We start from the raw sequence: 26,344 nt of genomic DNA, 5'->3' as shown, positions 1-26,344 counted from the left end.
TTTCTCTCAGAAGCTCTTTTCATTGAAACTCATTGTAGATATTGCCCATATGTGGAGTAATTCTTCGTTGGAGCATGTCTCATACATGCTCAATGGGATTCAAGTCCGGTGATTGTGCTGGCCACGGCAATACATCAATACCCTCGTTATCCAACCAGTTTGTTACAATATGCGCAACATGTGGTCGAGCGTTATCATACATAAAGTAAAAATTTTCTCCAACAGCAGCAGCAAACGGGCGCACAACAGGTTCAAGAATAGTGTCCAAATATTGCTGACTTGAGATGTCACGTGAGAAAGCCACGTGGGAAAATGAGGTCAGTTCTTCCGTCAATCATGATTCCGCCCCATAACATTAATGTACCACTTCTGTATGTATACACTTCTTGAAGATGTCGTAATCGTTTTCCATTTCCGGGTCGTCTCCAAACTCTTGTCCGACGGGAATCTGAATGAAATCAATATCTAGACTAGTCTCTAAACAAAACTGTGGCCCAGTCATTGTCAGTCCAATTCTGAAACTCTTGACACCAGATTACTCTTGCAGCGCGATTGCCTTTAGATAGAGGTGGGCATCTCAGTGGTCGCCGACTACAAAGATTGGCTTCATAGAGACGATTCCTTACAGTACTGCTGCTAATTGTTACATTATGTGCAAGCTGTAATTCATTAACCAGCTCGGGTGCTGTGATTGTTGGCTGCCTTCTGGCATTTAAAATTAAATATCGGTCTTGAGCGACCACGTCCTGGATGTTGCTCGGCTGGACTCCCAATGTCTCTAAACTGACGCCACAAATGACTTGCGACGCTTTGGGAGTCACCCTTCTGGTCAGCAACTTGAGTTTGTCGCATACCAGCTTAAAGGAGGCCCACGGCTCTATTCATCTCGTCCAACATTAAATGTTGTCGTTGCATGGCAAAAAGACAATATCTTTAACTCACCTATTAAGCAAGAATGGTATAAAGTGACTAAAATTAAAAATAAACAAAACATAAAAATGTCGATTTTTTTGTCCCTTATAAAAAACATTCTAAAATACGTATTGCTATTAGTTTTACAATTTTTTTTTGATAAGAAGTGACTGTCTGTATCAACAATTATAGTACAAGCAAATTTATATGGCCATGAAATTTCTGTCATTGGTATTGTCAAATTATTAAAATATCCTTAGACTTTTGCGTCTTGTGTATTTTAACCCTATTTCTTGCAAGTACTCTAACAATTAATATTTATGTTTAAGGTAATTAAAAAAAAAGATAATATATAATACTCGTAAAAGGAAATACTATACGATTTACATATCAAATCCGTTATTAAGAACTTAGATCACGAAAAAAGGGAAAATGACAAAATCAAAAGAGTATATTTTCTCTTGTAGTTTTTTCAAACAGTTTGACACTGTTTTATTACTCACCTTCTACTCTTTGTTCATCTGGTGTAATAGTAGCACATTTAATTCCGACATTATGTTTTAAGATGGCATGTGCCGCATCAATGGTCACCTGATCATTAGTTTGGTCCCTAAAATAAGCCAAAATAAGGTCAAATTTATTATTTATAATGCGATTACAGTCTTATTATATACTTGTAACTCATTTATTGTATCTTTATGGATAAAAGAAGGAGTCTTATATAATCTATACTATAATTAAAATGCCAACATTAAAGTGGATGACTAATTGACCGAGGAAATCTCCATAGATAGAGGAGTGAGACAACGGTGCATTCTCTCCCCGTTGTTGTTTCACATATACTCTGAACATATCTTCGCGAACGGACTAAGAACGACAGGAAGGCATACTACTCAACGAAATGCATCTAAATAACATTAGATACGCTGGCGATACAGTAATTTTTGCCGACAACGTAGTATATGATAGTCAGTAGGCGCGAAATATTAAATACACAACTTTTGGTTAACCAACAACCAATAGACCTTTATTATAGTCCCAGTTATTAGATATAAATTATGACATTTCGCGTGTGGAGCACGTTTACTACTGTATTTATAGTTTATCGGTGTCAGGCCTACCTCAATATTTATTTAACAAATAATGTGCTTTAAATTACCAATAAATGTATTTTTTTCAACTATGTATTAAATCTATCTCCGAAAGAGTAAATTAAATACTCTTCCATCACACCTGTATTAAGATGTCTCCATAACTCTAGTACCAACATCACATGGCGATCCTGCATTTAAAGAGATGGATCTTCTGATCTAGCATCACACAGGCAAAACAACACAGGGAAAACCTTGCAAGCCAATGGCCGCCGCTCACTGGGATGGGTAACCACGAAAACAAGGAGAAAGAAGAACAAATTTTCACCAATCAGACGGAAAACGATGGAGGAACAACAAAGGAGAAAACGATGACGGTGACTGAAACAAAGGGGAAATTATCCATATCCGAACTACTAGGTGTTGCTGCATTCGCGCTGGGAATCATCATCATCATTAGATGGAAGCAACTGCGATGCCACTTCTACCAGGAGATATATAAGTCAAAGCTCCTGAGGATGGGCATGCCAAATTCCTGACCTAACAACTCATAAGACAAAGACATGAGTAAATTATATTTTTTCTATCTTAAATAAAATTTAATAATTATAAAATCTAATAAATACCTGTGTGGTAGCCCCAAATCGAAGTAAAGGCATTCGAGTTTAACGTAAGGAAAAATGAGGGATTCCTTAATCTTGTGCCAAATGATTCTTGTCATTTCATCGCCATCCATTTCGACGACGGGTTTCGCCACTTCAACCCTTTTTCCACTAGCATCTAAAATCAAAATAGTTCATTAACAAGTTCATTAACAAGAACCAAACAGGGTATATTTTCAGTAACAAATTAAAAAAAAATAAAATAAAAAATCAGTTTCTGTTACCTATATATAAATAGCCTATAAAATATCGTCATATGTGAATTATCTAATTTATTATTAACTTTACATCAACATACATAAACAGAAATGAAGAGAATTATATATAATTATATAGACCGTATAAATACGGTCGTACGTAAACGGTAAAGGCGCGAACGTCAGACCTTGCGGGATTGGTTTTATACGAATTTTTTTTTGTTCAATATCTCGGCCATTTTCAACTTTAAATAATAATTATACTTTATCACTATTTTCCTCATTAACTTGGAAAATATCGACCGCACGAAAAAAATTTGCAAAGAAGAAATTGTAGGAAATCGTATTTGCAACAATTTCAGCCGTTACCATTTTTGTCGAAAAGTTGAAAATGGCGGAGATGTTACGCAAAAGTGGTTCTACCTTACATATAAAATGGCAGCTAATGCGAAAGCGGAATGCAGTTCTAAGAGGACTACGTGACGAATTGACTACGTGAATTTGTGCGAATGGCTACTAGTTTCTTCATCACGATAATGACGTAAACAATAAAGGACTGTGAATCTAAAAACAACGGCGGATACTATTCGGTCAGACCTCGTATAAGTATATAATCAATATAAAGTAATGGGACATCTACACTTTTCCTTTCTAACATAGTAGTAATCATAATAAAATTTAGCAAACAAACATTACACCCATATCTAAATGAATACAAACATCTGCAAAATACTCGTCGATAATACTAATGTATTTCAAGTTCAATGTCTTTGCTTCTTAGTCATTGTCACTACGCAGGAAAAAATTTAAAATTCAAATTCTTATACTTATTTATATAACAAAGAAGTTAAACAACTTTGTTACCTCCGATCTTGGGAAATAAGTATTTAAAAAAAAATAGGCCAGGAGTACAATTGATAAGGGATTATCTATTTTAATGATGGTCTACGAATCGCATGTTAGATTTATATAAATCCAAGTGAAAACATCATATACTATACAGCCCGGTAAATACCTCTCAAAATCTGTACTTGTCATCATCAGCACCACGGTGCACAGTCTTTAAAGGGCCCCGACTTACTCAAGCTTTCTGCGTCATTCTGCTCTGTTCTTTGCCTTAGGTTCTCCAGTTGGCAGCACCGATCTCCTCAGCATCCTGTGTTACGCAGTCTATCCACCTTCTTTGGTTTGTCTCGTCTTCTTATTCCCACCCACTGCGGGACTGCGCCGTTAAAATACTTTTTATCATGTTCGATTTTAGGGCCCGAGCTACATGACTAGCTTTCCACCAAACGCTTGTAGATATTCTGTAATTCAAAGTTATATTCCATTTTCACAGACCGCTCCGAATATTTTGCGTAATACCTTTTTTTCCAAAATCGATAAGACAGGATTCGTCGGTTTTGGTTAGGGTCCATGCCTCTGACCAATATGTGAGAACATGGACTATCAGTGTTCTATACAGGATAGGTTATGATCCGTCTTTTTATTTCCACTGATGTGTTATTCTTGGGCTCAACCTATGTCCCTAGATATATGAATTCTTTGAACGTTTCGAAGTTTTTGTCATTGGAACGCCAACATCTCCAGCTCTTGTGTTTGTGTTAGTTCGAGCGCCCATGACGCAACTGTTTTTAAAATAACGGTTGAACCTAGTGGAAAAACTAGTGGGAAACTGGTCTCGGCAGACGATAGAAAGTATAGCTTTATATCGGCAACGCACAGAGCGATGGTTTTAATTTTATCAATTTAATTCGATTCGACATGTTGTTAAGAAACACGCATGGGACTGTATTTACTACGCCATGTAGTGCATGGTGGCGAGATCGTTAAATTTTATTATTTCAGTCGTTTTTATTTTTTTCATACTTGCGATCCCCCGCTCCGTCCGTAGCCAGCGATAAGAAAGCTACGCTTCCAAAAATATTTATTAACAAATATTCATTGGTGGATTCAATTTATCAACGGTTTGTGGAAAGCTTAAAAGAGTGGACACACCCAGAAACAAAATCTTGGCTACGTCACTGCTAACCCCCTTGTGTTTCAAATGGGGTTGACAGGTCGTTCTGATTTTTTACTGCCGACAACATCTTCATCATCATCATTTCAAATATAAATCAAATTCCAATATGGATTTCGTTATATAGGCAAATTAAAACTATTGTTCGTTTCCATATATCATGCAAATGAGTTTTTCGGTATTCCTAACTCATTCATAGCGTTTGTTCATATTTGGTCTTATGATACTATCATATGCCGCTGAAAAACCGAAAAACAGATGGTATATACTATATTAAACTCCTGCGCTTTTTTGAGAATTTTACGTAGGGTGAAAATCTGGTGAATAGTTGAACATTTACGCCTGAAACCTGCTAGTCTCTATTCTATTCTATTCTCCCAGTAAAGGTCGCGGCATATTATCGTGCACGTATAGTTTCCGGCACGTAGCGTTTCCACTCCAGCAATTGGGCTGCGCGTTCACATTTTCATACATAGAACGTTTCAGTTTGGTTTGGTGAAGATATGATCTCGCTCTTCTACTTAACGATGAAGAATGAAAAACTGTGTTAAAAAGAAGGTTTGAAGTACATCCAATGCTAAGAGAAAGGAAGAAGGAATGTGAATACTGGACGACTGGACTTTATACAGAGAATTAATTCATGACGATGAAAAATATTATGGATATTTTAGAATGAATAGGATTCAGTTTAAATATGTTTTAAATTAAATTTCACCTTCAGTTAAAAAACAAAATACTACATTTAACGAAGCCATACATATCAAACCAAAAAGTATTTTTAAAAAGAAGAGGTATCACTTCCGTACAAAAGTCCTACTTGTTTATCACTTCCGTGATTAATTGTCACAAAGCAATAAAAACACATGCATAAATGACAAATCAAACAAATACCTAAATAAACAACGGGGGGGGGGGGGGGGAACGACGGACATCTAATTCACATTATCCTTACCAACCGGTTACGACTCGTTACGTAGCCGTCGGCATCAGTAAAATATTGTTTTCAAATATACTGAACGGAAACGTTAAGTGTCTGAAACGCTATGTTCCGGACAGTGTGCGTTGTTCATATTTAAAACCATTTAAATTATATTTTTCGGAAACTAAACGCTATGTGTGCTGGAAACGCAACGTGCATGATAATTCACGCTTCAGTATAAGGCATTAATCTCATGCAAGATGTTTGACAATATCTTGTATGTGGTGTTTAGGAGAGTTATTCCGAGATCATTATTGCACTTTAGTTGGTTTCCCTTTTTGTGCAACGAGCATATTAAGACTAGGCTCCAATCCTCGGGCATTTTCTCCTAAGATCAAATTTTAGAAACTATATTTTGCATGACATTGGAGATTTGCTGTCCCGTGTTTAATTTTGCTGAGATACCATCGCTGCCTGAGGATTTGTGGTTTTTTAGTTTTTTATACAGATATTTTCACTTCCTCTACCGAAAGAAGTTCTACAAATTCTTCATCTGTACTTGTTCTGAATAGAATTCCAATATCCCGATATGAAAAATACACTTAATATTTTGAAACTGTAAATAAGTCTCTAAAGTTTTGAAATGGATCACCTTCTATACGAATATTACATACTTAAACAATGTACAAATGTCAAAATTTATGGCTTACTCGTTATAAATAATTAACTAATTCTCTATTCATATTGACTATGATTAATTTGTAGGAGGATCAATTAATGACGATTAAAATTTATTATATTGGTTCTGAAAAGGTCATTATTCTCTTGACTTTGACCTTGCCAAAAAATGTTCAAACACTAAAATATTTTAACGACCACACACACATCAGTTCGCCACATACAGAGTGTGATAAACCTATTAAATAATTAGAAATAAATTAATGGAAAAGAACAATAGTTTTGATTTGCCTATACAACGAAATCCATATTGGAATTTGATTTATATTTAAAAATAAAATATATTTATACTTTATCCAAATATTCGCTTTAACTTAAAAACGTCGAAACAAATAATAGCATTATGATCGTAACTAAAGTTAGATGAAGAATAAGGGAGAGCTAAGAATAACCCTTCTTTCAAGCATACTAAATAAAGTTCAATAGAGTTTAATCTGTCAGCTAATGCCTTCCAATAGTGCTAATAAAGATTACAGTTTTATACATTTGTATATTTTATCAACTAATTTCATTTCCTCTATTCCCTAATCATTACTAGCCTTTCTGTGATGTTTCATTTGATATCTTTCTGTGATTCTGTGATCTGTATTCGAATTTGTGTTTTGATGATCTCACACTGATGAGAGTGAAAGAGTAAAAAACTATTTCTTAGAACTGTAGAAGAAGCTTTTTAACAGAAAATGGGGAAGAATTTTCCATGCCAAATTCAAGTCAGGACGCAAAATTTGCCAATTTATGGTCTGTGGAATGCTGAATGCTAAGCGACGTAAAATCGACTGCTTCAAATTTTCCTAGACAGTCTCACGGACAGCGGCGATGTTTTCGGTAGAGCTTGTGTTTCGTCGATGTATAGGTACTGGGGAGAGTAAAATCAAAGGGCGCAGGGGAGTTAGTAGAAGAGAAGCCTCGTGGTTGAAGAAGGTCAGAGAATGAACCGGGATGAGGAGAGTCGAATAACTTTACTGTTAACAATAGATTAAGACAGAGAGAGCGTTGCCGTGTTAATCTTAAGTTCGTTTAGAAGAAGAAGCGATTTATAATACAGAGGAACTTATTTAAACACAGCCTTACAACAAACGATTACATTTAGTCGTTCATGATGTCGGAATGTTAAAAATAATGAGGAAAACAGCATAAATGGAGTAAATATGAGTAGACCAGATAAATAAGACTTCAGAAAAGAAATCACCAAAGGAGGTTTAAAGTAGAGAATATAATCAATGTCAAGAAGTACAACAGGATCGATGGAGGAAGATCGTTAAGTTGATTCACATTGATTTGATCTAAAACAAAAAAAAACCGATCTCGTCTACGGAAAAAAATTGAACTAAACACTGAAGAAGATTAGAAAATGTAGTACTGAAATTTAAAAATAAATATGTTGCTTTTCGCAAATTCATATTTAACTCGATTGCAATAAAACATTTTAAAAATATTTGACATAAAAATTGTATAAAAATGTATACATTATACCACTGTGTATGCAAACTTGGATCAATTATATCTATTACTTTTACTTACGTCATATATTCGCTTAAACTATATAACTTATTTCCATCATACATATTTATGATATTAACAAACATATGCTATAATAGCAATGGAATCAGTATAATTATAAGTAGATAATTTTCGCGATTTATTTTAGGATTCGAGAGTGCTTTGAATACTTTTTGTTTATTAGTATTAGGAAGCCAAGTTTTTTTTCCGATTTTCATTTTCTAATGCAAAAAACGTATAAAACCAAGACTGGTACAACATTGTTACAGTTTAATAAAATCAGTATAATAGAAATTTGGAAGTTTTACGGCCGGTTTTACAAAGTGAAGTTACCTTCTGGTTAAGAGATAACCAGTAGTTATCCTGAAATATACGTTTCACAATATAAGATCAATGCCTTGGGTTGTCGTTAAGCTACAAAAATTTTAAATTTTTTTAAAAGTAAGGGTGCTGGTTTAGAGCTTGAACAGGGATACTCGAGTACTTGAACAGGGAATTCCTTGATGGGGTATAGACACATAAATTATTAATCGACAAGTATAGTTTATTTCACGAAAAATGGTTGAGTGCTTAATGATTGCAATAAAAACCGACCGCAAGTACTCCAGCTTAGTCAACATTAGTTGAACAGGTAAGTATTCAGGTAAAATTAAAGCTACTGTGGAGTGTCCTTATCTTGTTTGTATAATAAATTCCTGGTAATATAAAAACGATTAAAAAATAGAATAGAATACATTTTATTTCATAAAGTTGTAAACATTTTAACAGTGAGTTTCACTATCAATGGTTGATCTTTTAATGACCACAATAAATTTGTTGATCGTTAAGAATTTCCTGGAATAATTATACAGGTTCCCTCTATTCTGTATAATTTGTAAAAGTATATAAAACCGATGAGAAATTTTTAAATATACATTTTGTTTCATTTAGTTGAAAGTGTTACAAGTGTTACCAGTGTTATACCTATTTATACCTATAAAACAGCATTATGTGGCGTCCGTGGAAAAACATTGATGGTGCTTCTTCCAGTGTTCCAGTAAAGAAAAAGCATTTATCTGCTGACGCTACAGAAATCGTAAAAACAATATATAGTTCTTTACTTACAAGAGGACTTACTGCTGATACTGCTGCCAGTAAAATATCTGATTTAACGAAAATACCTCTAACCACAGTGAAAAGAATTACATAAAATCCCATTTAGTCAAGAAGGAAGCGTAAGGATGCCGGTTTTACCAAATGTATTGACGAAAGGGATAAGGACTTAATAAGACGAAAAATTTACACAATGTACGAAGAGCAACGGATACCTACATTAGATGCTTTAAAACAACGGCTTACTAATGATGATACACAAATAAACTATAGCCGCATTAATCTTTGGAGGATTTTGTCTAAAATGGGCTTCAGATATCGTACAATTGACAAAAGGCAAGTGATTATGGAGTCCCATCGTTTACAAAAGTGGCGTACTGAATATATAACTTCCATAAGAAAGTACCGTACAGAAGATCGCCCAATAATTTATCTGGACGAGACATGGTTTGACACTAATGAAACACCATCCAAAGGTTTTCCAACAGATGTCAAGCAAAAGCTCCATGAAACAAAGGGAAAAGAATTTTACATGCAGGATCAGAAAATGGTTGGGTCCCAAATGCCTTATGGCTTTCTGCAAAGAACATTAAAGACTCCTGCGTGAACTACCATGAGGATACAACGGCAGAACTTTTTGAGCAATGGTTTAAGAATTGTCTTATACCTAACCTTCCTCAAAATAGTGTGATAGGAATGGACAATGCAAGTTACCACAGTCGTCAATTACATAAGTCTCCAAGTGCAAATAACACGAAAATTGAAATTTAAAACTACCTGTTAGAAAACGATATATATTTTGAAGAAAGTTACTTAAAAAATGAACTGTTAGAAGTGTTAAAATCATTTTCTATTAAAAAGTATATGTTTGTGACGCATTGGCCGAGGACATGGGACATAGAGTGTTACGGCTTCCGCCCTACTATTGTTTATTTAATCACATAGAGCATATGTGGCACCAACTAAAGTCAAATGTTAGGTCACAAAATGTTTCTCCGACTTTAAGTGGTAGTATAGTCGAATTAATAAGGAAATGTGTTGATGATATCTCCCCAGAAAGTTGGAAAAATTCAGTACACCATGTAATGAACGTAGAAAATTCATATGTTACTTTGAGTCACATAATTAAACCAATTGTTATTAATCTTGAAGAGGATAGCGACAGCGAAACAGAATTAGGTATTTAGGAATTCATAAATATATTTTGGTTATTTTGGGTATTTTTTTTGTAAATATTAACTTGTATAATATATTTGTCTATATTTTTTTTTCAATTCATCTATTTTTTGTACATTATGTATTCGTTTGTATGTATATACTGTAAATAGAACTATTATTACTTTTACATTTAGTACATTTTTAACGATATCCGATTAGGAAGAGCAAAAACTTTTAAACACGCCAGTTTTTTGCTGACAGTCCTAAGCCTGTAAAAAGTGTGAAGGAAAGTACCTTTCTGAATTTAGATCCATATACTACAATTATTCACGTAGAACAAAAAAAAAACACTTTCTTCATGTTAAAAATTGTTCAATTATCAAGTATATTCCCTTGAACAACCTGAAAATACCATAGGAAATAATTTAATAAATTTTTATAATCGTGTATTACACAGCTACCAATGAAATATATTAAATAACAAACTTTTTGAAGTGCGACCCTGTGTACGTCGGTAGTTTATTGAGAGACTCTTGTATACACAATAGGATCAACTCAGGTAACCATTAAGCACTCAACCATTTTTCGTGAAACAAACTATACAGTTGATTGCATCGGTTTCTTTGTCCATAAAAACCACGCGAACAAGATAATAAACATTCAAAGTATATCATCTAGAGTGGCATATCTTATTCTGAAGTTGAACAGCAGGTATCAACTCAAAATTATCCAAGTATACGCTCCAACAACAGACCATACAGACGAAGAAATCGAAATGTTTTATGACGATATATCTACTGCGCTTAATGACTCTCGTATTCAATTCACAATTTTATGTGGCGATTTCAACGCAAAAATAGGTGTAAAAGAAGTAGAGCTAGAAACATTCTTGGGAAAATTCAGTTTCCCAGGAAGAAATGACCGAGGAGAAACGCTACCAGGATTGCTACTCCAGAATAATTTATTCAACACAAACAGCTCCTTTCAGAAAAAGATGCACAGAAGATGGACCTGGGAAAGTCTAAACGGTAGAACAAGGAACGAAATCGATTACATCATAAATGACAAAAAACAAATAATTAAAGATTATTATTTAGAGTAACAGTACTCAACAAGTTCACCACAAGCAATGACCACAGAATGATACTAGCGAAAGTTCAAATCAACATAAAAAGAGAAAGGAACATAAGGATTAAAAATAAATCTCATGGTATCTGGACACCCCCCATTAGAAATCAACCAATATCAATAATAAGCTACTACTGCATGATACCTAAGAGAACGATCTTAACGACTTGCATAATACGAATAATTGCATCATAAACGCCTTACAAGAAAATCACCGAGTACACTGTCCTAAAAGAAAATAGTAAAAACATTACGTCAATAAACGTACAGACGTACAAACGTACATACAGAAACCTCAATAAACGTACTTTAACCTTTAATTGTGGCTTATTCCCATTTAAATAGTAATTACTTTAAAATGCAACAAGAAAATAGCTTCAGAACAATATTAGATATGAATGATTATAATAAATGCTTTTAGCAGATGAGGAAGCTGGTAAACCACGAATAATTAGGCACAGAAATCATTTTCAAGAACTGAACCATGAAGATTTTTTCAGATTCAGATATATTTTCAATTAAAACATCTGTGATTCTAGGAATGATGTTACACCTTTGCAGCAGTTACTGCTCACTCTGAATTTATGTTCAAATGGTTCATTTTTATGCAGTACTGGTGATTTTTGTGGAGTCGGTAGAAAAAAAAGCAGCAGAGTTGTAAAAAGACTCAGGGTAGCCTTTGTAACACAAATAAAAACATTTTTATTTTTGTAACACACAATATGTAAAACAAATTCAGTAAATAACATCAAGAGTCCCAGTGAAAAATTAATAAATCTGACATCACTGTTTACAAGAACCGAATTTATAAAAGTAAAGTATTGAACTAGCAGGTAGTAGATCTTACAAAAAGGTATAAAATCTTCCTTATTCTGACCAGTTTATGACCACTATATCCTCAGCAAAAATTTGCATAAAAATAGAAGGATTTAAACAACTTAACTTATAATCTCATCTATCCCAAAAAGATTTTATAAAAAGGAACAGGTAGTATGGACCAGTACCAAAAAGGTGAATGTCTGAATTTAATCCCTATGAAAGAAGAAACTACCTACATTGGCGGTAATATTTAGATTCAGTAATATATCTTTTGTGATGGTTGAAAACTGCCATGCCAAAACACAAAAAAGTAACTGTTGTTCATTTAAATTATGTATTATATTCAATGTTTGTCCCGGTTGTCAGGTTATTTTTATAAATTCTTGTACAAAACAAGACAAGAAGCTGCGATATTTATAATTTTTTCCTTTAACCCAGCATCAATGTCGTTAATTTTATTACACCATCACTGTCGTGTTAGATTTTATCTAACATTAGTGTTTTTTCAATAAAACAATTTTAGTTTCCCAATAGCTCATTTTAATAAGCAAAAACTGAAACTAAATTATTTAACACATTCAAACTTAACATAATTATGGCAACAAAACCGAAAAGGGTAAGTTAAAAGATAAGAAAAAGTAAGTTTTGGTAAGCAAAGTATTCCCTGTTTCGCTTAGACTCTGCGAACAATTGCTTAACGTTATTCTGTCTCACTGCCTAAAAAAACACAAAAAGGGAATAAGTAAGCTAAAAAGGTAAGTAAACAAAAAACTTACAATGATTTAATTTTCATCATTATCGTCATCTGTGCATTCCGTGCATGTATAACTTGTTCTCTGCGTGTGTTCTTTACAAATTGGGCTTGTGCAAATATTGCAACGATGTTGGGTAAAGCGGTTTTTCTTACTGGGCAGTAAAGGCATCTTGGTTTTTCATTATTTGCTGTTGACGGTGCCGGTTGAGGTTTGATTCCAGCTACGTTATGTATTTTTTGACGAAGACTTGTAGATAACCTTGGTATAGATGCTCGACGAGTTACATGGGGTAGTGCAAGTTGTTTTGCTAAATCAGTAATGAAAGCTCTTCGTTTTAAAATTACATTAGTATTGCTTCTAAAAATTATCTGGCTATTTACAGTGGCAATATTGAGCAGAGTATAAAAGACAGTAAGGGGCCAACGGTTACTTATTCTGCTCACAGAATACTCTGATTTTGCCGATCAACGACATCTACACCTCCCTTCGTACTGTTGTAAAAGGTAATGACCTCAGGTTTCGGATCTTGGGATGAAGGATCTATGGAATCATCGTCATGCAATGTTGATAACATTAGTACGTTTTTGTTTTTTTTTGGTACGTAAGAAGCTAATATACAATGGTTTTTCGTATTTCCTTCTTTGTCACCATACGGAACTTTTTATTGGCCGATTTTTAACATCCAGTAGCATTGGAGGAATTTGGGCTTTATTTTTTCGTATTGTACCTACTATAGTTAATCTGTGGTTTTCGTATAAATCATTGGCTAGAGGAACCGATGTAAAATAGTTGTCCATAGTAACATTTCTTCCTGAGTTATTAATTGGTTGAATAAGTCGTTTTACTACACTACTCGCATCATTGGGCTTTTGGAAAGGCCCATCGGGTTGTCTGCCAGCATAAATTTCCATATTAGATGTATAGAACATTCTAGCATCACAAAGCGCATATATTTTAATCCCGTATTTTGCCGGTTTATTAGCAATATACTGTCTAAATTTGCATCTACCCCGAAATGCTTCCAACATTTCATCAATTGTTGCGTATTCACTAATTGTGTAATTATTCAAGCATTGTTGAACAAAGGCATCAAAAATGTGACGTATAGGGGCTAAATTGTCAAATTTTGCTCGTTCCTTCCTTGAATTGCTGTCGTCAAATCTTATAGCTTGAACCAGAATATGATACCGATATTTTGATAATGTAGCCGCAAAAAAGTCCGGTGCGGTTCCATCGGTGCTCCATAACTCTGCGGTATTCAAATGCTGAGCTTTTTTGACTCCGGCCAGATAAAGCAAACCCAAGAATGCACTAATTTCTATAAAATCGGTTGGCGCGCAGTTTTTTGAATTATTGTATGATGGCCTCATTTTATCTAATTTTTGATTGGTGCAATCAACAATATAAGAAATTATCTCATCGGGGAAAAACAATTTCCAACAATCTAGAGCTGTTTTATATCGTTTCGCTCCATTTTTAACGCCTGGCAACTTCGTAATTATATTTTGCCGGGAAGTTTTATTTCTGAGATCAGTTCTTTTGTGATGAAGCCACTGTTTTGTCTTTTCCTCTAGAGATTGGCACATCAATTGGCAAAATAGTTATATTTGAAGCACTTGTGGATGGAACCAGCTCACTTTCAATTATTTCCTCACTCTCACTCAACCCAGATTGTTCTTTATCGGAACAGTGTTCACTATGCCCAGATGGAGCATCTGAATCCGAGTTATTATCCATTTCCACATCACTCTCACACTCCTCGAACCATTTTATCAATTGTTGTTGTGTTTTCTCATCCATTTTAGATAATAAGTGTAAAAGACGAGCGTAAATAATCTCGACAGACTACACGAAATAAACAACAACCTTACTCGACAGCGAGTACGCGATCACTGTCGTGTTAGATTTTATCCAACGTGCACCGCGCAGTCCGCACCTCCCACTCCAACCCATTGTTTCGCTTTAAAATGCGATATATCCAAAGCATCACCAGGCATATCTAGAAGCTTTAAATCATAACTACCCGAAAATCAAAAATATAAGGGTAAATTCGAATTTGTTAGATTTTTTCTAACATCGACAGTGATCGCGGGTTAAACAGTTTTGTATAAAGAACGTTAAAATCCGCCATAAAAAATATGCTATCATACATGTCAAAATCGAAGATAACCTAGACTGAATTTCCCCACAGACCCATCAACTTTTCCTATCTCAGTTTTAAAATTTCACTACAAAACACAATGGTCCTGTAAGGAAGTTAAAGAAAAATGCAATGAAAAGAAAAAAGCATATCTGAAATACATGAATAATCAGACATTACATTAATATGAAAACTATAAGAGAATTAGATTACCCAAAAACGACCACTGGACGCTTTACAAAAGATCTGGAACATGATTTCTACGGATTACAAAAGAAAATGTGGAGATTTTTAAGAGCCAAAGACAAGACATAAGAAAAATAGTAGAAGGCATAGAGGCAATAACGTGGATAGATAACTTGGAAAGACTACTCAGAAAACCAACCGACATTCGCACAACCAGAAACACCGGAAATTACAACTGATGAACAAACTACAATAAGCACAGTGGAAGTGGCAGAAGTAAAAAGAAAATTAACCCCTTACCGCATAGTGGGTCATACTTAGTTACTATACCTAACCGTTAGAGATCGAATCTTATTTTAAAGTGTTTATGCATGACATGTCCATATAGAGCACATATTTCGTATAACCGGTAATAAAGCGCCATCTCAATGCAGCAAAGTGAACTTTTATGAAAATTTTCAAATGGCCGCGGTCTGACAGCTGTTCATAAGAATTGTGTAATTTGATATTAAATTATCGAAGTTTCTACTGAATATTTTTGTACAAAAAAAATAGCGACATCAAGGATAGACCTTCAAGAAAGAATTTCTGTAAGTATTTTCACGTATTTCTTTATATTTTGGTATTTTTTGATCAAATCAAAATATCTTTCATATATGGCACAATATGGGTTCTGAACTAGGTAATATTATTTTTTTTTTATTTAGATAATGGACCCAAAGTTTTATGGTGAAACTCTTGTGGTAGTGGACATACCAGATGGTAGTGAAGACGAAGGGCTATCAGATGATGATATTTCCCCTATTATATTAGCCCCAGAGTCAGACTATGAAGATGATATAATAGATAATAATGATATTACTATCCCAGAAACGCATTTAGAAAGCAGTTCGGATTGCGAAGATGATATTTCTTTGGATCAATTACGACGTAATCTAATAAAGAATTGAAATAAAAATCATCCAACTTGGAAAGAAGGAAATTTGGTAACATTAGATGATGATAGAAGATTTCTCGGTTATACTGACCTGCCACCTGAGTTGCAACAAGCGGATTCCCCTTACGCATTTTTAAAATTTTTTTTAACAAATGAAATGGTCAAAGATATAGTTTATCAAACTATATTATATTCCGTGGAAAAAAGACCTCAAAAACCTTTGAAACCTTCTGAAAATGAGCTAGAACAGTTCTTAGGAACCTGTATTTATATGTCAATAGTGCAATTACCAAACGCTAGAAGTTATTGGAACTGCAACCTGAATCATGGATTGATCTCAGATGTTATGTCATGCAATAGATGGAAAGAAATAAAACGTTTTTTATATTTTGCGAACAATAACGATGCCATTGCTGCCGGTAATCCTGGTCATGATAAACTTTTTAAGATCCGACCGCTACTAAATAAATGAGGAATCAGTTACTCAAAGTTACCAAAGAGGAATTTTTAGCCATAGATGAGCAGATAATTCCAACAAATGCGCGTTCATCTATAAAACAATATAATCCTCAAAAACCTTACAAATGGGGATATACGGCGTTTGTTCTTAGTGGTGTCAGCGGATTTTCTTACGAATATGAACTTTTTGTAGGAAGCCAAACTAATGTTGTACCCGATGGTTTTCCTGATTTAGGAGTAAGTCCAAATGTGGTTCTTCGGCTAACAAAAACAGTACCAAGACTTATAAATCACAAAATATTTTTTGATAATTGGTTCAACAGCGTCCCATTGCAAATGTATCTAACGAAACAGAGTATGTTACCACTAGGAACAGTTAGAATAAACAGAGTGCCAAACAGTAATATGCCAAAAGAGGCTGAATTAAAAAAGAACGGCCGAGGAGCTATGGTAGAGAAAGTCGCCACAATTGATGGTACAACAATATCTGTTGTTACATGGTATGACAACAAATTATTAAACATTTTATCAACATATGCTGGGAGTATGCCAACAGTTAAAGTTAAACGGTTTTCAGGGAGGAATAAGACACATATAATGGTTATATGTCCAAAAGCTGTAACAATCTACAACAAGTATATGAGAGGAGTAGATTTCCTGGATTCAATGTTGGGATATTATAGGATCAAACTCAGATCCAAAAAATGCGTATATTTTTCCATATGATTGATTTGATGACTATCAATGCGTGGATTCTTTGGAGAAGAAGTAACAATGAGCATAATAATTTAGCTCTTACAGATTTCAAAATGGCAGTAGCAGAGTGTTTATGCAAAGTTAATGAAGCTGTAAGGGGTTAAAGAACAGAAAAGCTGAAGGCATGAACGAAATAACAAATGAACTATTAAAATATTGCGGAACGAATAAGAAAAAAGGAGTTTAAGAGGAGGAAAATTAATGTTGTGTCCAAATACATATAGGTAAAATTGTTCAATCTGCTGTTCTTCTTTATTCACAGTGGGTCTATAAACTTAAATTACATTCATTTTTAGATGTTGGTCTTAAGCCATTTAGAATCTCTCTGAATATATTTAGCGTAACTTAAATACTTGATTAATGTATGTCTTTATCTATCATGGTTACTAACTGCTCCATATCGATGTGAACTGTCATCATGATCGCATATAGTCATGTAAAAATATGGAGAATCAATAAAATTATAAACAAACACATTACTAATAGAAATAAGGAACAATAAAATTCTTCTTCTTTGTAGAATGTAGTGGCAAATGTACATGACGCTCTTGCACACGAATACCACACTAGTACTGTAGTTGGAGTATAGTTTCTAAGTATTCAACCATAATCGGAGTTGGAGAAGCAACCATTTATAGACTTTTGAAACAAAAAAAAACATCAAGAAATTATTATAGAAGCACTGAAAACGTCAACAGAAAAAAAAACTTCGTAAAATGACGATATGTTAAAACAAACAATTCGAAGAAAAAAGTATTTCTTTGTTTTCTCTCTCTTATTTTGCAAATACCTGTGGCTTCTTTATTTCTTTTCAATAACTTTGTTTTTTAATTTTTGAATACATTGTCGTAATTTTTTCATGGTTCTATTTTCTTTTTTTTTTTTTTGCTTAGGGTCCCTAAGCTGATGTTTCAATACATGTTCTACATTTTCCATTCATAATTTAGATCTAAATCCAATTCAAAATTGGACAGTGTTCGATCTAAAATGTGTCAGCCTTCGATTCAATGATGTGTTACGTAAAAATATGAGGGAACTTTCATTTTGAAAACAGTTAATATCTGAAGACCCGCGCCCGCGATTTTAATTGTAGCATTCGTATAAAATAAATTATGTACCTATTATTAGTGGTTAAATAAACTGATATAAATTATCGTGCTTTTTAATAAATTAAAATAAGAACAATATAATAAATTAATAAAGACATTATAAATTAAATAAAGACATAGCAGTTAAATAAATTCACAAAATTGGTGTCAAAAGTGAATATAAAATAAATTGTGAAAATGACTACGATTTATGAGCTCACAGTGACAACTAAAGAACAGTTCCGACGACGTAAAAGACTGGTGTAAGAAATGTACTATTTGTGCTACGAGTAACGGGCCTTACCGAAAAAGGAGAGCACCTATGAGACAATATAATGTTGGAAGCCCGTTTGAAAGAATAGCTTTGGATATCGCTGGGCCATTTCCAGAAAGTGAAAATGGAGGCAAGTACATGTTGGTGGTAATGGATTACTTTACTAAGTGGGTCGAGATTTACGCACTTCCAGACCAGAAGGCCGCCACCGTTGCAGATAAGTTGATCCAAGAATATATCAGCCGATTTGGAGTGCCTTTGGAGATACATAGTGACCAAGGCAGGAACTTCGAAAGCGATCTATTCCAAGGAATATGTGATAGACTAGGCATGAAGAAAACAAGAACTACAGCATATCATCCGCAATCTGATGGTATGGTAGAACGGATGAATAGGACAGTTGGCAAGTATTTGACAAAGATGGTGTCCGATCATCAGAGAGACTGGGACCAATATCTTCCGTTCTTCACAATGGCCTACAGATCTGCTGTTAACGAATCAACAGGCCAGACACCAGCCAGAGTCCTATTCGGACGCGAAATGCGACTACCTTGTGATCTAGAGTTTGGGTGTCGACCTGGAGAAGATGTGGCAGGTGAAGATTATGTGATCGAATTACGAAGAAGAATAGACGATGGACATGAGTTGGTCCGTTCCCACCTTCAGATCGCTAGCGACCGAATGAAGAAACGGTACGATACACAAGCCGAAAAGGGTTGCTTTAAGAAGAACGACAAAGTCTGGCTCTATAATCCCAAGAGGCGAAAAGGTTGTTCTCCCAAATTGCAGCAGTTTTGGGAAGGCCCATACTTAATTATGGAGAAGATCAACGATGTCATCTACCGAATAAGCAAGATTCCGAGAGGAAAGCCGATGATAGTACACCATAACCGGCTGGCGTCTTTCGAAGGTGACCACGACGTAGATGAAGAAGTTGAAGTAAACCAAGTCCAAGATGTGTCCGACCTCACGTTTGAGGAATTCATGGGTGCCTATGGAGGTACCGGTAAAGCAAGACATGGTGTTACCACTGAAGAAAAGCAAGATCTACTCACTCTACCCGATGACTACTCGCTGGCCCTTACCATCCCGGCCAGTATCAAAGACGCACCAGGGTTGGCATCCGTCTTTCGAAGGAAGTTTGGTCGAGTTGCAGAACTTCAATGCCAAGTGCCAGCTCCCGGTAAAACCTTGAAACTCCAAGATGCATCACGTTACCTTTTCTACTTGGTAACAAAAGACACTGCCCGTGACCAACCTACCTACCGAGATGTATGGGAAGCCTTATTTCAATTGAGATAGCACGTACTAGAGTCCGACGTGCAAAAGTTAGCGATGCCAAAGTTGGAGTGCCGCCAATTAGATTGGAGGGTTATCCAAAATATGGTGGAGGAGATCTTTAAAGACACCGAAGTCCAGGTGTTAGTCTGTTGCAATCCGCATAGTTACTGGTGCGGAGAGAAAACCGTCCCTTGTCATTTTTATACAACTGGGAGTTATAAAAGAGGGTCCAATTGCCGATACCAGCATACCGTTCCAGTTCCAGTCCCGACAAGGTTCCAGGAGGAACCATCTTTTAAGAGGGGGGCAATGTTACGTAAAAATATGAGTCATATTAAAAACCTGTAAACATGTTTATTCACTAATATGTTTTAGATTGTACGAGACCCTTCGACCAGCTGGCAGGAACTCCAAGCAATAAAAAAAACTGGTTCCATTCGAACCTTCCGGAATTAAGCCTGTCCATTCGAGGAAAAACCAGGTCAATTGAGGTCAACATCCATGGGTTCTAGAGCAGCTGTTTTCGTATAAATATGAGGGAACTTTCATTTTGAAAACAGTTAATATCTGAAGACCCGCGCCCGCGATTTTAATGCGTTCGTATAAAATAAATTATGTATTATTAGTGGTTAAATAAACTGATATAAATTATCGTGCTTTTTAATAAATTAAAATAAGAACAATATAATAAATTAATAAAGACATTATAAATTAAATAAAGACATAGCAGTTAAATAAATTCACAACAGATGTCACAGCTTTATCTGATGAATATCTTGATCAATTTGAGCTGTGCAAAAATAGACAAAAGTATTTGCCACAGTCCAGTCCAATTCAAGATGGTTTTTTGCAAAAAAATCATTTGATGTAATTTTTAACCACATAATTGACTTAGGAAATAAAGAAGAAGATACTGATTATTAATGACTGTTAATTTGTGATCAGAGCTATGAGTTTAACACGAAGACTTCCACCTCATCTCCCAGATCTAAATCAATTGAAAATTGGACAATTTTTGAGCTAAAATAAATTCAAGAATGCCACAGCTCTATCTGATGAGTTTTTTATCAATTTGAGCCGGGCAAGAATGGACAAAAGTCTTTGCCCAAAGTCATTTCCAATTGAAGATGGTTTTTTGCCAAAACAAAATATTGGATACAAGTTTTGATCAAAATTAATCAATCTGGTTTAGTAGATTGTTCTTCCAAATATTGATTTTTTTTTTGGTACGTCTTTGGTAAATTATTAAAATATATAGCAAATACACTTTAAATTTCCTCTTGTTTAAGTAATATTAATTAAATTCTATGTAGGATAGCGAAACATGGATGCTCACAGTGAGAAAAAATCTTGAATACATAAATCGAATGGTAATTGGATTTTCAAAGCAAAAGAAAACAAAAAATGTCAAAACATAAAGATAATGAATAAGTTAAACAAAATGTGTAATCCACTTATCACTTACACATATTGTTCTGAAGCTATTGTGGCATGTAACGACAGTTTATTTGTTTTTCGGTGAGAATACCATATGCCCTGAATCATGGAAATCAGTAGAAATTATTGCTCAGCTAAATCATACATTTTGCCGGCTATTAAAGATAAGCAATTAAACGGACTGCTTTGTGTAGCTCGGTTGTGCAGCTATCCGTTGGAACGCATATATCTGATTACTAATTGCAACTTAACATAATACGGTGTCCGTATGCCACCGATTTTATGTCGTTCTCTGATCGACATAAAATAAGTAAGTAATTACATCACAATTAAAGGTTATAGTAAGTTTATTGACGTTTCAATTTCCACTTCGAAAATAGTTCTCAAAATACAAACATAAGTCAATAAACTTACTTTAACCTTTACTTGTGGCTTATTCCCATTTAAATAGTAATCACTTACACAATTATGCAAAAAATATAAAAGAAGAATTAACGAAAAAATGGCGTACGACGAAACATCTACATTAAACACGGGGCATCTAGGAAACGGTATGGGCTAAGGCTAATTTGCTTACACCTAATCCTTTCCACCTAATTTTAATCCAAATATCATCTCGAATCATGTTAATTTTCCTAAAGACTAATGACCGTAACAATCTAATTATCTCGTGTTGCAATCGTTAAATACGCATCTAGTAAAACGCATTCACTGCCCTACATTTACACAAATGTCTAAACTACTACTAATTCATCAACTGTTATCAATTAAATGCATTTTGAGCTGCAGAATTGCATAATAATTTGTTCAGATTTCCCGCCATCGCAGTAGGTTGTCCTATCACTATTATGATTGAGAATGCCACAAGAGATAAGTTGTAATTAAAATGTTCTAGATCTAGATCAAGGAAGGCGTGGGAAGTGACGGCTAATTTTACGCTCTACAGGAATTTGAAAGTGATATAAACCACATAGTTTTTCATATTACCATACGCCTTTTACATATACCTTAAATGTAAAATACTATAAAGTTTATGTTGAAGCTAATTTCCTTCTGAACCGTTGATTGCATGTTGATAATTTTTATTTCACATTATAAATCCATTTCTAAAGAATTAAGGTACTAATGGTTTCTGAGAAATGTCAACGTTCTACCCATATACGAGGTGTTTAAAGTTGTGTTTTTTCATATTATTTTGTAACTTCCTGTAGAATTTATTATTATAGAAACAGCCGATTGCGATATAGCTTCATATTTTCTCAATATTTTCGTAAAAAAATCATCTCTATTATCAAAATCCCTATTTTCAAAAAAGAAAAGTACGTTCATAGAATAGTGGGCTATTGATTATGCTAAAAAATAGGCCTAAAAGGAATAAACCAAAAAAGTTTATTTCTTTAAGCTCCGGGCTTCTCTCTAAAACTCCCCTCGTAGGGGGGTAAAAACGCAAAAAAATCGATTTACCAAGAATCTGTACGTCGTACAAAAAATGTTTCAAATAAAAAATGTAGCTGAGATAATTTTGAACAAAAATATTAATTAGCACTTTTTCCGTAGAATGAACCGTTCTCTCAGAAACAAAGCTTGAAGCGACTGGCGATTTTGAATGACAGTTGCGCGCGTGAAATCAACGTTAAATAAAATTTGTATCAACTCGACAGTAAAAATTCGATATCTTTTGATCTATCGACAAAAATCTCTCTGACTCTGACGACTAGAGTAAGACAGAAAATTTAAAAAAAGGTTTTAATAATATGATAAATAACTCCTACAACCTTTTGTTAAATTTATAAATAAAAGTAATAAAAAACCTATTTTATATAAATCAGTCTTGACCCACCCTGTATCACACCAGCTGTTGTATCTAGCCTCCAGCATCATAAATAAGAAAAATCTGAAGGGCTAGTGTTATTTATGAGGGTTGCATATCTGGACCAGAGAATTACGACTGTCTGGACCTTTTCCTACATTTATTGCTGTAGCTTAGTCTGAGTGAAAGTGAGTTAAAATTTGTAAATGCATTCGATCCTCATACAAAAATCATCAACACAAATTACTTAATTTACCTACATAATTAATGCGCTATTAATAATATGAAAAATAATAGCTAGTAATATGAAAAATATAAATGCGATAGCAGATAACAGGTGTGAATAATTTGAAGATACAAAAAATAGTGCTGTTTGGAATGAATGGAGCATTAAAATACACGAGAAAATAATATAAAACGAGAGCTATTACACAAGTATACAGCGAAACGAGGATGAGATAATAATTATATATATTTAGCAAAAAAATAAAAACAATACTCACAGTTGCGATTTTGAACGTAGACAGCAGGTGCTAGAACACCATTTTTAACAGCAGACACATCTTTTAAATTTTTGCAGAATTTTGTTAGGGTACCGGCCATTATAACCTCACTTTTAGGATGAACTTAATAAATTTTTGTATGATATGAAACTCCGTTTGTCTGACTCGATACACAGTTGAAAAGGTACGATTGTGCAGGCTATAGAGGGAGGCGGATACCGACGAAAAGCTGGCGATAATGAAATGGAGGGATCATTGTAGCGAGCGGTAGTATACTACGATACGACTACGTTTACACAAGCGTGTTATTCTGAATGGCGCCTGGCATCAAAGATCAATTAAATAAATTAAAGAGAATGAATGCATTGATTTATATGTAATTTATTAGTTTTTTTGAAATGTATGTGCATGTTGAACAGAAAAGCATAAACTTCCATTACACCTCACTAAAGAGATAATAAAAATTCAATTTTTTCCAGTACCTATGTTGTTTTTAATAGCGTTGTGGAATGTGCAATAATGTGATTTGCTTGTAATTGTTCCTTATTAACAATTAAAAATGTGCAAATAAAATAATTTTTATATCAGTATCAGGCTAAATCAAAACCTGTAAGTCAAAGTATACCGTAGATGTGAGAATTGAGATATATCAAATTAATTAGATTATTTAAAATATTAATTAGAGCTTAGGATAGTATTCATGTTATTAGCTCAGAAATATGCATTTAGCCTCATTTAAATAGTACTAAAATCGGTTATAAACAAGAAAGCTGCCATTTTAACATTGTTAAAATAGGAAATTCCCGGTGTCAATCACACTCCTGTACATAGACATATAATACAAAATAGACTGATCGTTGCAATACAAGCCTGTTCCCCTAGTGTGACAGAGAAAACTGACTCAAAGCAGTCCCTGTATCTCTTTTTAATTTGCCAGGTTTATCGACCACGTGACTTTTAAATGACCTATAAGACTATCCCATGTCAGGATTGTATTATGAGGAAAAAACCTCATAATACTATCCCGAGATGGTAAGTATTTGGTCTTACATTTAGTTTATTCTCAATAAACACCAATAAATTCTGATTTTATATGAATGTCATTTAAAACACATAAATGATGTATCCTCGATATACTACTGACTCGATATACTCGTTCCGTTGAACCCTATGTTCATTTTCCCAGGCGTGTTTACATATCTGAGATCTATAAAATTCTCTATTTTTAGTATAAGATTGAAGTTCACTTATTCTGAACATTTAATGTCCTTGATGTTTTACCTAAATAAATCTGATCGCATTCACAACGTATTTTATAAATGCAATTCTTTGTTCTTTCTTGTTCCCTGCTAGGTTTAGTTTTAGATAAAATAAATCTCAATGTGTTTGTTGTTTTGAATGTTGTTGAATTTATTTCCTATCTTTTTAAGTTTTTCTGATAATCCTTTTATGTATGGTATTATTATTTTCCTAGTATTATTCCTTGTGTATGCTATAGGCTCTCGTTCTAAGTTGTTCTGTTCTATTCGGTCGATTGTTGAAAATTCCTTATTCATAAACGATAAAGGATAATCATTTTTTAATAAAACAGATGTTAACAAATGTTTTTTTAAAAAATGTCTTTTCGTCTAAGAACGAATTTTCGTTAGAACAAAATAATTTTGGCTCTTTGGTATAAGGATTTAATGATTCCCTTTTTAATATGAATATTGTGATTTGATTTGTAATTTAGATATCTGTTTGTGTGTGTTAATTTTCTATTCACCTGAGTCTCACATCCAGTATCGTTTTTAGAGATTAAAACATCCAGGAAAGGTAGGTTATTATATTTTTTTCCATGGTAAATTTTATTGTCTCTTCTTTATCGTTTAGATCATTCAGGAATGTCTCCAACAACTTTGTTCTATAAGGCCATATAGCTTTAGAACAATACATTCTTTTAAAATTAAAAATATTTATCAGGTTTCAAATAATAAATAATACTGACTTAGTTTTAGTTATGGTTAAAAAATATTCAACAATTAAAAAAATAAGTCACCCTACATAAAAATTTTTTTCAAACGGTTAATAAACGGCCCCACAATCGGAAATAAAAGATTTATCGTGTTACCATAGGAAAATTTTTAATAGGGTTTGAAATATGGAGAAATACACTTCACAATAATAATCCAAATAACACGTATTTAATACTGTTTAAAAAATCGGTTGCCTGTAAAGTCGGTTTTACGGGCGAAGATTTTACGTGACAACGTCTTTTTCTCGGTAGAATATTTATTGATATGAATATTATTAAATTGCACAATAGGAACAAGGAATTGAATGAAAATAAGAATTGCACAAATTTTAACTATAGAAATATATTTTGTTTACTAAAACATTGTACATGTAAACTTAAACTTAACTAATTTCTATTTGAGTGATTTTGTTGAGGATAGGACGATGATAGGAGAAATATGAAATGAAAGGAAGTGTTTCTGCTGTA

At 33.9% G+C, this 26,344-nt stretch overlaps 1 protein-coding gene across 1 annotated transcript in view; it reads right to left on the bottom strand.

The window, feature by feature from the left end:
* LOC140436463 (isocitrate dehydrogenase [NADP], mitochondrial-like) overlaps positions 1-24,118 on the bottom strand; it is a 40,338-nt gene extending 16,220 nt beyond the window's left edge. Inside the window, exons 1-3 of the mRNA XM_072525302.1 lie at positions 23,863-24,118; positions 2,630-2,783; positions 1,416-1,522 (exon numbers count right to left, since the gene is read on the bottom strand). Of these exons, the coding sequence (XP_072381403.1) occupies positions 1,416-1,522; positions 2,630-2,783; positions 23,863-23,962 (361 nt within the window). The 5' untranslated portion in view covers positions 23,963-24,118. The remainder of the gene's footprint in view (positions 1-1,415; positions 1,523-2,629; positions 2,784-23,862) is intronic.
* Positions 24,119-26,344: the final 2,226 nt, after the last annotated feature.

The sequence above is a fragment of the Diabrotica undecimpunctata genome, chromosome 3, assembly GCF_040954645.1.
Source record: "Diabrotica undecimpunctata isolate CICGRU chromosome 3, icDiaUnde3, whole genome shotgun sequence".
In the NCBI taxonomy this organism is placed as follows: domain Eukaryota; kingdom Metazoa; phylum Arthropoda; class Insecta; order Coleoptera; family Chrysomelidae; genus Diabrotica; species Diabrotica undecimpunctata.
This window is presented reverse-complemented; position numbering and strand designations above follow the sequence as displayed.